Raw genomic sequence first — 14893 nt, 5'->3', positions numbered from 1 at the left:
CCCGAACTACAGACACCAACCCCAACCCTAAAACACTCACCCCACACTGAGCCCTGAACCTAAACACTAACCTTAACCCTAAACACTAAACACGAACCCTAACCCTAAACCCTAACCCTAACCTAAGCACTAACACTAACCCTAAACTCTAACCTCTCACTTAAATATAAACCCCACTCCTAACCTCTAAGCCCTGCCTCTAATACCTGACTATAAACCCCAATCCTAACCCTCTAACCTGACTGCTAAGCAAAAGCTGTCTTCAGGCTTCCCCAGGACATTCTGGTGTCACATACCGTGGCTGTGTTGGTCCCTGTCATGTCTGACAGGTTGGTATGTAAGGGTTGCAGGAGACCATCTTTCCCCACTGATGAAGGCAGAAGTTGTGGCGAGAGCAAGGCAGGGCTGGGTCTTCCTGAGGCCTCTCTGCTGGGCTTGCTCACACCCTCTCCCTATATCCTGACACGGTGATTCTTCTGGGTGTTTGTGTCTGAATCCTATAAGGCCCACAGTCAGACTGCACTGGGTCCTGCCTGCCCATGTGAATTTATTTTAACTTAACCACCTGTGAGTACCCCATCTCTAGGGCTGGGGAGACATCTCAATAAGTAAAATTATTGCTGCACATATAACAGGACTCAAATTTAATCCCCAGAACCCACATTGGGTGTGCTGGTGCACACCTGTAATCGCAGTATTTAGGAGACAAGCAGGTGCCTGGGGCTTGCATACATACATGCATGTACACACAGACACATGACTATATGCACACACATACACACATGCATACATACATGTACATAAGACATATACAGACACATATACCACATACACACACATGACACACAGACATATAGAACACAACACAGAGACATACACATAACACACAGACACATGGATACATGCATTTGAGTGCATACAAACATGTATGTACACACAGACAGATGGCTACATACATGCATGTACACACATGCATACATACTTGTATGCACAGACATAAACACACAGAGACACAGACACACAACACACAGACATACACACAACACACAGACACATAGATACATGCACTTGAGTGCATATACACTCAGACATACATCCCTCACATAATATACATACACAGACATACACAGAAGTACATGCATGTATGCACACAGACACCCACGTATGCACACACATGTGCATATACACAAACACAAGCACAGGTCATGGTGATGTCACAGTTAACTGTGTAAAAGCTAGTGCCCAGGTTTGCTGAATGTGACTTTGGGCACATCGCTGTAACATGTTTTCTGTGCTAACCTATGTCACGTCTCCTATCGTTAGGAGTGGGGTACAGAGCAGTGAACAGGTGCTACTGTGACTTGCTCCTTCTGCACATGGAGATAGTTACATTGATGTCATACACATATTCTCTGAAGCTGTGGCTATGGAAACCCATTTGAGCTGGGCACAGTGGCTCTTGTCTGACTCCCTAGTTGTGAGGGGGGCTGGGTGAAATGGTTGGGAGAATTCCCCTGGGGCTAATGGCATCGTTTCACTAAGGACAACATGCACTGGTGCCTGGGGATGGCTGCATTATTAGGGTTGAAACTCAAGGTAATGCCATTGTCTTCTTGAATTGTCACCATCTTTCTCTTTCTTCACTGCTTCAGAAGTCTGTCTTCTCCTTGCACACTGTCTGACTTGACTTTCTTCTCCCACAGGTGCCCCTGAAGTCTCTAGACTACCACACCCTCCCTCCCCTGGACCTCTAAGTGACCTGGCCAGCCAGGCCTCTCCTGTGCAACCCCAAGGTGTTCTGGGCAAGATCCAGGCATGCCCTGCCCTGCCACAAAGGCCAGGCACTGCTTCGTTGAGAACAACATCTCCACCCACCTGGGCCTGTGACAAGGACCATACGGTGCCAGCCCTGGCCTGCTTGCTTGGTGCTCAAGACAGAAGCAGGTGCCAGGCGCCTTCCTTGCTGGACACCAGCTTAGGAGGTCAGAACAAGGACCGTGCCACACCCTTGTGTAGAGTGAAGAGTGTGATGTGTCAACCGTCCATCTACGCCCTGGAGAAAGACTTTCTGACCTGATGACCACTGCCTTCCCGCCATTATCATTTGATGCGGGACGCGGAGACAGCATGTGCCTTGTGCTGTGTTTTGAACCTGTGGCCTGTGAAGGTAGAGATGGACTCTGACTCTGAGGAGCTCTAGTGACTGCTGTTAGCTGCTGTGTCACACCACTGCATACTAGTTACACAGTGACCTGAAAATACACAGACGTTCAAATGAGTGTCTGCGGAGGTGGGGCCGTCCTAGCCCGTTCCTGGGCTTTCATCTCACGGATGTCCTGCCCGTGAGCACGCACATGGCGAAACTGCAGTGGCCGATACTCGGTGCTTCCTGCCTTCATCTTTTTTTCTCCTTTTCTTGTCCTTTGGGGGTTTTATTTGTTTGTTTTTACACAACAAAAAAAGCCAAGAAATAGCTGTCCACATCTCGGCAATAATAATGTGATGTTAAAAGTAAGCATATTTATTTATAGAGGGGGCAGAGAAGGTCCTGCTGTCTGGAGTTAATTCAGAGCCCTATTTAAGAAAGCAGTAGCCTTGTGATATAGAAGTGTGACCAGTTGACTCCTGAGTTACACAAGGACAGTCCTCTTCCAGGAGGCGTTACTGGATATAGCCTATAAAAGCGTTAATGAGACCTGAAGAGATGGCTCGACAGCTAAGCATACAAATAGCTCTTTTGGAGGGCCCAAGTTCAGTTCCCAGCACCCCTGTCATTTGGCTCACAACTGCCTGTGACCTCAGTTCCGGGTCATCCAGTGGCCTCTTCCGGCTTCTGCAGGCCTCTTCCTCCCGTATGCACACACCACCACACAGACACATCATTAAAAGTTAAAATATTTTAAAAGTTTTATACTGTTATTTTCGCATCACGTAACCCGACTGCTAGGACAACTCAAAGGAAGGAACTATTTACTTTGCTCGTGGTTTTGGAGGGATCAGTGCAACCGTGGGAAGGGCCCAGTGGGGTGTCTTCACGTCGTAGTAGACAGGAAGCAGAGGAAGGGGGAGATGGGAAGAAAACAGGGCAAGATACAGCCCCAAGGTACACCCTCACTGAATTCCTTCCCCTGTTTCTATACCCTCCCAAAGCAGCACCCCGAAGTGGAGACTAAATGAGAAGCCCACGGTGGATGTTTCGGGTTCAGACCTTAGCAGTAATTGCTGGGCATCCTGGAGACCGGTCATTCGTATCAGGTGCCCTGCAGGTTTCCCTGCAGAAATGGCTCATCGTTAGTAGCCAGAAGTGGGAGATTTCTTCATGCTCCAGTAGTCTTTAAAAGTTAGATTATCCGTGCCTGGCTATGTTTGAAGAGCCCGGGTGCACTCTGGACATACATGTTGCCTGGTTTTATTCCTCCCTGAGCCTGTAGTTTTTCCAACACTAACGCTGCCTGTGCAGGAGATGGCAGACCACCAGGGTTTCCGGTCAGCTTTTCACGCTCCATTTAACTCCGAGTCTACGTGTGCATCTGTGGGGATGAGCAGGAGTGGCGGGAAGACACAGATGACTTCTGGAAGTGACTTTGGAAACAACTTAAAGCTATTGGTGAGTCAACTTCACAGAGAGGGCGCTGCATCATTGGGACTGGGTGACTCTTCAGGAGCTCAGTGCCCTTACCTGGGTTTCTTGAGTCCCTTTCTGTCACCAGAACATAGTTTATTTGTGAGGCAATTAAATTCCGACATGGTAGGAAACTAAATTATCAGTAGCCCTTCATGTTCTATTTAACATTGTATCTTGGCTTACCGATAATAGCAGGACGTTAAAGGGGATTCAATCAGGTGCGATGACATCTGAACCACTTCAGGGCTTGTCAGCAGGTGACCCTTGGGGAGGACCTCACCGCCTGCCCTACACAGGTTTCAGGTGCTCGGAGCGAAACCTCGGGCTCTCAGCCAGACTTCCTGTGTTGTCTCCATTCTCCGATTCTGCTTCACCTCAGTAGATATTAAATGATGTAACAGGGATGTAGTTTTCTCAACATTTGTCACGTTGGATAAACCGCTTGGCCTCTTCTTCTCTGGAGAAGCTGAAGGTAAAAGACATGCCCCAAATACCCAGGGCATGGAAGGAAACTATGAAAACAGCGAGTTCAGCTTTGCTTCCGTCACAGCCTCTGTGGAGTGTGCGTGGGATAGAGATGGTAAAATCAGACGTGTCTGTCTGTCTGTCCTCTCTCACTCTGTGTTGTTCCAGCCTCCCTTCTCTTTGTTTTGCTCAACTGTGATTGGAAAGGAAGCCTCGCTAAAACATAAGGAGCCAATCTGACTCTCTGCCACCGAAGGTTTCCATTGAGATCCCAGATTTTCAGTGAGTGCTACACACCTACCGGAACCTGGACAGTCATGCGCTGCGTGATTCTGCGATCTGATAGATCATTTAATCTGGTTCCTGTTGATCTGTACTCTGACTTTCCCTCCCACAGCAGAGACTAACAGTTGGAACCTGGACACGCTGTTTTCAGAAGCCCATGGCTGACAAAAAATGTTTACATATGCTGTCTAGTTTTTTAATAAACTTTCTTTCATAGCTTGTCTGTTGGTTTAGTGGCTTCGATGTCCTCCTAAATGGCCACAGTGGTTTGTTTTATATTCTGTGAGGAGAACATGCAGGGATGAGGCTTGCTGAGCAGACGTGGAGACCTGAGTTCCACCTAGAGGACCCTTGCAAAACAGCAAGTCCTGGTGATATGTTCTTGTGGTCCCACAGAGAATTGGGGAGCTGGGGCTGGCTGATTCAGCTAGACTGGCTGGTCAGTGAGCCCCAGGGCCCAGATAGACCTAGTGCCAAAAACAAGGCAGACAGTTCCCGAGGATTAACACCCAAGGTCTCTCTCTCTCTCTCTCTTTCTCTCTCTCTCTCTCTCTCTCTCTCTTTCTCTCTCTCTCTCTCTCTCTCACACACACACACACATGCACACATTCACATGCACACACACCTATGAATACACACCTTTGTGCACATGTGTGTGATGCACACACCCAAATTTTAAAAGGAATAAAAATTTAAATCTAGTCACATGGGGTGCCCCCTGCACCCATTTCTAGTTCTCCACAGCCCCCAGCTTAAAGTTCTCAATCATGTCCTGACTGCTCGGTATTATGTCAGCTTGACCAAGCTAGAGCCATCTGGAAGAGGAACTGCAATTTAAAGGAAAGAGAAAATCCTTCTATGAGATTGTCTGGCAGGCAAGTCTGTGGGAACATTTTCCTGATCGATGTGGTGGGACCTAGGCCACTAAAGGCAGTGCCACCCTGGGCAGGTGGTCCTAGGTGCTAAAAGAAAGGACACTGAGAAAGTCCTGGAGAGCTGGTAGGTCGACCCCCCTCCATGGTTGCTGCTTCGCTTCCTGCCTCCAGGTTCCTGCTCGAGTCCCTGCCCTGACTTCCATCCATGATAGACAGTGCTTGGGAAGTATAATCCGAGCAAACCCTTTCCCCTCCCAAGTTGCTTTTGGTCATGATGTCTTACCACTGCACCAGACAGTAACTAGTTCCTTTCTGAACTGGGGCCTGCCCGCTTTCATTTTCACCTGGAACATAAATTGCTTAGATAAAATCCCAGAGTTATACCCTCCTCTAACCCCCCAGCCCTATCCAACTTCTCAGTAACAAAACAAAACAAACCCCACGAGTGTGAACCAGAGGCTTCCTGTACTGAAAACTCAGCACCACAGAGACATCTATATGGCTGAGGACTGTTCAGAACTATCTGTAGGGAATGGATGATTTCCACTTTGCTGATAAAGAAACCGAGTCTTAGGGTGGTTAGGTAAATTGTACTTGAATCCTGCTTTTCAGCCTCCAACCCATGCATCCAAACCACGAGGAGGAGGTGTCTGCTGGCTATTGGTTGGTTTTCAGTAAGTGTTTGTTAAGAAGCTCATCCAGGGGCAACTCAAAGAAAGCAGTGTGAACTCTGCGTGGACCCTGGAGGCCTCTGCATGCCAACCCAAAAACCTGACGTTGGGTTGGCATCCACCATGAAGAATTTCAGGCTTTAGTTTAGAGTTTGCATTCTTTTAGAGAGGGTTGTCCATGGAGAGGAAGCCAATAGGATATGCATCTGAATAGAGACATTTCCTAGAAACTGGTTCACGATGTAGTTGACACTGCGGAGTCTGAGTTCTGCAGGGTAGGCTACAGACCTGAGGAGGAATGGAGGTTACACAGAAGCAACTGCTCTAAGTGTTCCCGGCCCTGAGACTAGAGGGCATGGCTATTCAGTACTGTATGTCACTGTGAGCTGAAGCACGCAAGGGAGGGTCTTGTTTGGGGTCAAGGAAGGTATTGGGGGACACTGTGGCTCAACTAGAGGTAGAGGGAGCTTGGAGAAGCTGGGTATCATGGCAGCAGAGGGAAGCAGAGTATAGTGGCTATTCCTGGTTGTCACCCTAACTATCTCTGTCATGAACTACAATCCAGAATTGGAGGGCTCACCCGTGATCCAGATCTTGAGGCTGGAAGACACGAATTTCTGACCTGGATCTTGGCATGGAGATCTTGAGGCATAGTGGCTATGAAAAGCTGAGGCCCAGGCAAGGTAGTACATGCCTCTAATCCCAGGAGCTTGAGGCAAGGAGATCTCTGAGTTCAAGGTCAGCCTGGGACAAAACAAGTCCCAGATCCAGGCCTGGTGGTACACATCTTTAATCTGGGCCAAACCTTCTGCTGGAGACCCACACACGGACATTGGAAGAAGGCAGATTCACTCTTCTTCGCCTGTTTGTGGCCAGCACATCTGTTGAATCTACTAGCCTTGGGTGTAGATTCATGGCTGACCATTGTTGGGGTAGTCAGACTACAGACTGTAAGTCAACATAACAAATTCCCTTAATGGATAGAGACATTCCATAAGTTCTGTGACTCTAGAGAACTCTAATACACAGAGCAAAGCTCAAAGCCCTTGTAACTTGGTGGCTTACAAGTGCCAGCTGTGCCCATATCTAGAAGGTTCCACAGTCTTCCAAGTGTTCAAACACACGAGCCTGTGGAGGAACAGCTAGGCACTGGCTGGGGTTGGGCTTAGCCACTGTGTAATTAAGACATACTGATTGTTAGTTCAAGTCCCCACACCATCTGGGCCCTTGATGCACTGAGGCCTCTGTCTGATAAAGGCACCTCCTGGTGTGGGTGCGGCTCAGCACTATTTATAGCAGGACGCAGGTGTGCAGAGTGGGAGAGACTCAGGCTGCTGGAGGCACCAGGTGCGCTTCACTGAGACCGAGCTCGCCATCCGGGTCTGTCTCTGGAGTTTGCAACTAAGCACAGGATACAAGCGCGATTCAAGCTTGGTAATGCTGGTTTCTCCTCACCCAGACTCAAAAGTTTCCAAACGCGGAAACCCGCTTTTGTATTGGGCTTTATGTCCACGAGGCGGCGCTAACTACACGTGACGGTAATGTTAGTTTTTCTTCACCCAGACTCAAAGTTGCGAACGTGGAAACCACTTTTGTATCGGGCTTTATGCTTCCTGTCCACGAGGTGGCGCTATATACACGCGACTTCACAGACAAGGGAGCACAAGGGCTTGGGTGGAGAGTCAGCCTCAATCATCTTTAGAAGCAAAGGCTGAAGGGCAACAGGGCTCGGGAGGGAGGGGGAAGAGAAGGGCCTCCGCAGCACGTGTGCGGGGAGGGGAGCTCTCACGTGTAGCTCAGCTGTGCGTCCACAACGAGCATGATTTTAAAACTGCAAGCAAGGCCAGTCTCCAGTGTTTGTGCTCAGTTTAGGCAGAAGTGAACTGTTTTAAGGAAACGATGCCACCCCCTCCTCAGACACCAGCAAAAGGAAAGTACTTCCTTCCACAAAGCAGCCAAGAACCCAAGACTCTACAGGGCGTGTGTATAAGGGAAAACATATTCCTATCTATCACTCTGCTAAAGAAGCAGCAGTAACATGACCCTGATGGCATATCCACATGCTCACAGATCAGTGCTTCTCTCCAACGCTCTTCTTGCTGTAGGTGGGAATTAACACAGGGACCCACAACTGGGCAGTGTATAGAGTGAGAGACTTTGGGGGCACTCGGTCCTAAATGGGATGTCTTCATCAGTCCCTTCCCCTACAGTTCACGGATTTATGCAGAAGAAAGGGCACAAAGATAATAAAGACCGGATGTGGTTAGTGGCTCTGAGGAAATAGCGTCTTCTAAACACTGCAGGATTGATGTGTGTAAGAATTCACAGAGACTGTGGCAGCATGCGTGAGATCTGTACAGGTTCAAGCTGGATGGAGTCCCTGCACTGAGAGGTAAGTGGACACAGGGTCCTGTAGGGAAAGCAAGCAGTGCCGGCGTACCCATATAGGAATGGCTAGCGCCCATGCACCTATGAAGGGAGGCTGCCTGGCTGGGGCGAGGCCCTTGCCCAGAATGTGCGGCCATTCTGGTGCGGGCCCCGTGTACCTGTAGAGGAAGCCTGGCCAGGCGGGAAGTCCTGGGTCCTTCCTGGCGGCTGGAGACACCGAGGCCTGTTTCATTGCTCCTCATGGTGGGTTAAGAAGACGCAGCCCATGGTTTTAAAACTTTATTATAGAAAACTAGGAAAAGGAAACCAGAGAAGTAAAGAGAGAAAGAAAAGATAGAGGGGCGAGAGCTGGTCATGACCACGTGGAAAGAGGGGAGGAGAATGGGGAGAGGGGGGAACGGGGAATAAGAGACAAGGGAGAGCGAGGACGAGAGAAAGGGACAAGAGAGAAGGGGCGAGAGCTAGGAGGAGCCAAGCAGTGTCCCCTTTATAGAGAGCTGGGTTTCCGGGCTGTTGCCAGGTAACCGTGGGGGTGGGGGAAAACCTGGCTGTAGCCAGGTGACTGTGGGGGTGGAGTTCAGTCAGAATACTAGGGGCCTGGCCCTAGTGACTGATGGCCACAGGATTATGGAGTTGAGGAGTCAGGAGTATGGATTGGTGTCAGGAGCCTGAGTATCTGGGAGCATGGCTCACTGGTTCTGTCCCTTGTAGAATATTCTACTGGGTCTCCAGAGTAAGCCTCGCTCAACCAGGCCACAGACTGCTTTTCGCGGTCCCACAGGGTCCCACCTCAGCCAAGATTCTACATGCAATTGGTACCTGCTGGGACATCACCCACACCTTCGTTTTCACTTACAGACTGTGTCTCTTTGTTGTGATTTCTGACATCAGCAGCCAAAATTATCTTAGATTCCAACAAATCCTCCTCCCCCACCTCCACTCCCGACTCAGAGGCCAGGACTTCTCCATGGTGATACCCCGCTGAAACCCTGTTCACTGTTTTTTTTCCAACATGAAAAACACGGAAAGCGAACTCTATTGGTTTCATTGAATCACAGGATTTACCGGGGAGGCGTCCTGTCGGGAGAGAGAGAGATAAGTTACAATTAACATTCAAAAGCTGCTTTGCATGGGCTTGCCCTGGCCACTGGTTTGTTTTGGGGTCTGGAGTATTTAATAACAGGCTTATTGCATACAGATTCAGTAAAAATTCCTTCTCTCCCTTTGTGCTCAGATGCAACTGCAGGCAGATGTCAACAGGCATGCTACATGGCGGCCACAATGGCTCCTGTGTCTCAAGAGGCAGAGAGGGGGGTCTTCATCCAAGGAGAGGATGTTACCAGTGTTCTAGGGAAGCAAGGTGTGATGATTTGTACATGCTCCCGGAGGGAGTGGCACTGTTGGGAGGTGTGGTCTTGTTGGAGTAGGTGTGGTCTTGTTGGAGTGGGTGTGGCCTTGTTGGGTGGGTGGCCTTGGAGTGGGTGTGGCCTTGTTGGAGTGGGTGTGGCCTTGTTGGAGTGGGTGTGTCACTGTGGGTGTGGGCTTTTTGACCCTCATCCTAGCTGCCTGAGAGTCAGTCTTCTGCTAGCAGCCTTCAGATGAAGATGTAGAACTCTCAGCTCCTCCCGCACCATGCCTGCCTGGATGCTGCCATGCTCCCACCTTGATGATAATGGTCTAAACCTCTAAACCTGTAAGCCAGCCCCAATTCAATGTTGTCCTTAAAGACTTGCCTTGGTCATGGTGTCTGTTCACAGCAGTAAAACCCTAACTAAGACACAAGCCTTCTTGAATTAAGACAAAAACACTTTATGGGGAGGTCAGAGGGAGACCAAGCCCATTATCTCCATGACCATTGAAGAAAGGAGATGGTGTTCTGGGCTTCAAGATAAGAGGAGTCCGTGTGCATGCCCACCGTCCTCAGCTCTAAGGCATCTGAAGTCTCCCTCTAGGAGGTGCTGGGGGCTGTAACCTGCTTGTATTAGCTGGAGTTTTCCAGAGGAACAGAAGAAAGAGAATAAATATATAATACAAAAGAATATATAATACAAATATTAAATGAATATATAATACAAGACTCGTTAGATACGGCCAGCCCATTCTCAGCTCAGTATCTGGAGTCAAAGCTGCACATGCCTGCAGGTCCCTTCGGGCCCCGACTCTGTTGCAGTCCTCCATGGAGCCCCAAGATGAAGGACAGAGGAGATGGAGCCAGATCTGTGCGTTACAGCCAAAGAATACCATATTCTTGGTAAAAAATATCCCATGGAATACCATACACGTGGTAAAAATAAGATAACATGAATAAGAAAAAGTAAAAGAAAAGGCCAGTGATTGTCTACATCCGACATGGAGGGACATGCCAACGTCACCGTGTTCGGAACATTCTATGTTGTTTGAAGTGCTCACAATGGTCATGTCTAGAATATTCACATAGTTTGCAATTCCCCAAGCAATAATATTTGAGCCCATATTAACAGTGCCAAATGGGCTCAGAGGTTTACAGAAGAGTCTGTTGGAGTTGACAGGGAAAAGAGTTGTCGGGGATACAGAAAGGATTGTAGAGGAAGGGGCGGGTGGATTTGGTCAAACACATTATACACATATGCCAAAAGCTCATGCGGGAGACATTTCGCCACTGAGACATCTCCAGTCTCTCCTGTGGGAATTTGACAGACCCAGCAGCAGGTACCCCTTTGTATAAGTTCAAATCCTGTGCATGTTGGTACCTCATCCTGCCGCTGAGCAGAGCCCAGCAGACCCTGTCATGTCGTGATGCTCCCCTGATACTGTGGGGTGAGAGCCCACAGATCCTGGCGGCTGCTCCGTGTTGGCCTGTGTGGGCATTTCATTTCTTGGGTGAGAACAACCAGAAAGACTAACTGTGGTCTCTAGTGAAAACTGTCAGTGTGAATGGACGTGTTTGGCGGCCAGCTCTGTGAGAGCTTTGTGGGGGTCCTTTGGGATAATCGCTGCCCACTGACAATGGGCACAATGAAAGAAAAGATACCGGAGCGAACCTGGAACACAGGAACGAAGCAGGGAGACCAGACAAAACCATGATTGTCAGCTGAGAGGCTTTGGTACTTCTCCAGAGCCACCACACGGTGGCGCTATAAACATGGCTATTTTGCCAACCCCAGCCTTCAGCTTGAGGCTTAGAGGCTTACTTAATTTGCTGTGTTTCTCTTCAAGGCTGGGTCCGAATAACCAAGTGCAAAGCAGCGACATAGAAAAGATGAACAAAAACTCATCGCTTCATTTGAGAGTCGGTCCTCGGGGACTCAGATAGTTTGACTATGAAATGGCCTCCACAGGCTTCCTTGGCTGAGCTCAGTTCCTGTCAGAAGGCACAGTTTGGGGTGTTTTGTGGATCTGTAGGGTTGACTTGGCAAAGATAGATCATGGTTTCTATTTCTATCTGGATTGATCAGAGAACACTGGCTGAGCTGGTGATGATGGGGCATCTCACTAGTGAGCTTGGTTTTGTAGTGTCAACTGGGACGAAGGCATGGATTGAGCCGTTTGGCGAGGCCATTAATTTCTTTCTTTCCACCAATGATTTTTCTTACAGCTCCCCCCCCCCCATAGATTCTGAGAAATCATAGCCAGGTTCTCATGCTTGTCAGTAAACCGCTTTACCAATCAAACCATCTCCCCTTCCCTGAGATTTAATGTCTTATTCATGCCATTTTGGGGGGTTTTACCAAAGACACAACACAGCTCCCTCTTGAGTTGGTTGCCATATTTGATCAATGGTCAATTTCCAGATTTCTATATAGCCTCCAAAATTCTTCCACAAAGAAATCCATAAGCACCTGGAGAGAACTGGAGAATGAGTCCCAGCAGGAAAACACACATCCATTGTTTGAGGTGTGCACACATGTGTAAGAGCCCCCTTTAAGAGCACACCTTGTCACCTGCCCTCCCCAGGCTGAGTGTGCTTCTGGGAAAATCACCGCGGTAACTCAAGTTGTCCCCTGCCCAGGGACTCCTGCTTATCTGATTTCAGATTTTAGAATCCAGAGTGACATGTTGAGAGATCAAAGTTTCTGTGAGGCAAGCAAGGTATTATTCCCTGTCCCTGCTTGGTATCTGTGAACACATTGTAAAATTCTTCACCACTGCCTGAGAAAATGGCCTCAGGGGGCGCTTCCAATGGTTAGACCAGGGATGCCGGGCAGTGGGTTCTCAGGAGGATGGAGAGAAGGCCCTCTTTCACTCCTGATTGCCTTTGCCTCTTGCCCAGGAGTGCTGTTGATATCCCCCATGGACATGGGAGTCCAGTCTCTTCAGCTTTCCAGTGAGGACTCAAGGCCTGACTGGAGGCCAGCAGCTCTGTGGGAATCCTCCAGGCCTTCAGTAAGGTTGTAACTGGTAAGTCAGCTCACCTCCTGGTTGTCAGCCACGATTAGATTGCCCTCCTTGTATCCTGTAAGCCAATCTAAGAAATTTAATATATTCTCTGTCTTTTGGTCCTGTCTCTCAAGAGACACCCGACTAGTACATAAAGTTTATTTCATAATCAGAGATTCAGGATTGATGCCCTGGACATCCTAGGACATCATGGTTGGACTCTGGACACATGGTCCAGAGTGTCTTTAATGATGTCACAGGAACTCAAAATAAAACTTACTCTTTTTCTAAGTCTCACTAAGGCTTGGGTTAAGTGGAAGGAGAAATAAGGAAATGGGCATACATTTCAGAGAGCCTCTGAAGCTGATATCGATTCAGTGCCTGGGACTCAAATGAGTGGATCGATGTGTTCTTGTCAAAGGTGCCAAGTTCTATTTTCTACCCTGCTGAGGTCCACGAGGTGAGCGGTCTGACTGAGTGAAGCCAGTGTGGCTCTGATGACTCGCTGACTCGCTCTCACCCTGTGGTCTGGCTTGCAAAAAATTACCAATAATTTTAGGCCCTGAAGGAAAAGTCCGGCTGCACTGGCTCTTTGAAGGCGGTGTAATAAAATTTTTCTGACAGTCACAGCAGACTTTATTAGGGGAAAATTTAAGTGGTGACTGCCCTGAGAGACATTTTCTACTCAAAATTACTTAGCGCCCTGCTTATGCCTTCCCACAGCCATGGCTGGCGTTCCACACAGGGGGAGAGGAATTTGTTCCAGTCACCTCTGGTTGGCCTGTGAGGACCAACAGTGGAATCCAGAGATGACGTCAGCGAGGACCAACAGTGGAATCCAGAGATGACGTCAGCAGTCTGCGCTGCGCTGGGTGAGCGATAAGCAGGACTTAGCTATTCAGGCTGAAACGAAGGCACGGCGGTCTGCATGCCTCATCCCTTTCCTTAAATGCTCGTTTTCAAGGCGACAGAAGCATCGCTATCTGGTTATTCAAAAGCTCATTTCAGAAATTAGGGTCATGCTTCAGCTCTGACAGCTGAGGGGCTTTCGTAGAGGCTTAACTAACCCAAGCTTAGGTGAGGGGGAGAGTTTCGAGACAAGATGTTCTGTGAATGGCTCTCTTGAGCATGTGCTAGACCCTCTGTAGAGGAACTCTGCATGGAACTGGCTGGTTTTCAGAGAACTCATGGGTGGGGGTGGGCAGAGGAGGAGCCGTCTTTTTATTCCTTTGCAAATGTAACAAAATATACACATTCTTTTGAGTTATTAGATTTATTTTTATTACCAATTATGTGTGTGTAAGAGGCTATGAACACACACACACACACACACACACACACAGTTGCAGATAGATCAGGAGAGAGCATCAGATCCCGTGGAGCTGGAGTTACAAGCCCAGCAATGTGGCTGCCAGGAACCGAAGGCTGGGAAGTGTTCTTAGTGATTGAGCCACCTGTCTATGTGTGTTTTTAACACACATAAAGTAATAAATCCTTAGTATCAAGCACAGAGACAGCGCTCAACACTCTCAGAAATGCTGCCTTCCCCTGTTGGCTTGCTTGAGTCTAGAACCCAAAATTTTCCCATTTTTTAGTCTGTGCCATATGTTTCTTTAAAAATATATTTCCCATTTCCCCTTTCATTATACAGGTTACTTAAGGCCATTTCATGAATGTGTAATAAACTTTGTACCGGCTGGTTTTGTGTCAACTTGACACAGGCTGGAGTTATCACAGAGAAAGGAGTTTCAGTTGGGGAAGTGCCTCCATCAGATCCAGCTGTGGGGCATTTTCTCAATTAGTGATCAAGGGGGGAGGGCCCCTTGTGGGTGGAGCCATCCTTGGGCTGGTGGTCTTGGGTTCTATAAGAGAGCAGGCTGAGCAAGCCAGGGGAAGCAAGCCAGTAAGGAACATCCCTCCATGGCCTCTACATCAGCTCCTGCTTCCTGACCTGCTTGAGTTCCAGTCCTGACTTCCTTTGGTGATGAACAACTATGTGGAAATGTAAGCTGAATAAACCCTTTCCTCCCCAACTTGTTTGTTGGTCATGATGTTTGTGCAGGAATAGAAACCCTGGCTAAGACAAACTTGGAGCATAATCACCTTACTCCACTGCTCCTCCCCACAGCACTTCTACCCACCACCCTCTCTTGTTCTTCAGCTTCACGGCTGCTGACATGACCCAGGCACACATACGATTTTATCAATCTATGATGTCTAGGGCCCAC

At 48.6% G+C, this 14893-nt stretch overlaps 1 protein-coding gene across 1 annotated transcript in view; it reads left to right on the top strand.

Moving 5' to 3' along the window:
• The window catches only part of Map3k21 (mitogen-activated protein kinase kinase kinase 21), a 35516-nt gene extending 33439 nt beyond the window's left edge, over window positions 1-2077 (top strand). Inside the window, exon 10 of the mRNA XM_052166869.1 lies at window positions 1704-2077. Coding sequence (XP_052022829.1) covers window positions 1704-2077 — 374 coding nt within the window. The remainder of the gene's footprint in view (window positions 1-1703) is intronic.
• The last annotated feature ends 12816 nt before the right edge of the window (window positions 2078-14893 follow it).

This window comes from Apodemus sylvaticus, chromosome 21 (genome assembly GCF_947179515.1).
Source record: "Apodemus sylvaticus chromosome 21, mApoSyl1.1, whole genome shotgun sequence".
NCBI classification, from domain to species: Eukaryota; Metazoa; Chordata; class Mammalia; order Rodentia; family Muridae; genus Apodemus; species Apodemus sylvaticus.
The sequence above is the reverse complement of the archived record's forward strand: the minus strand, read 5'-3'. Positions and strand labels throughout refer to the sequence as shown.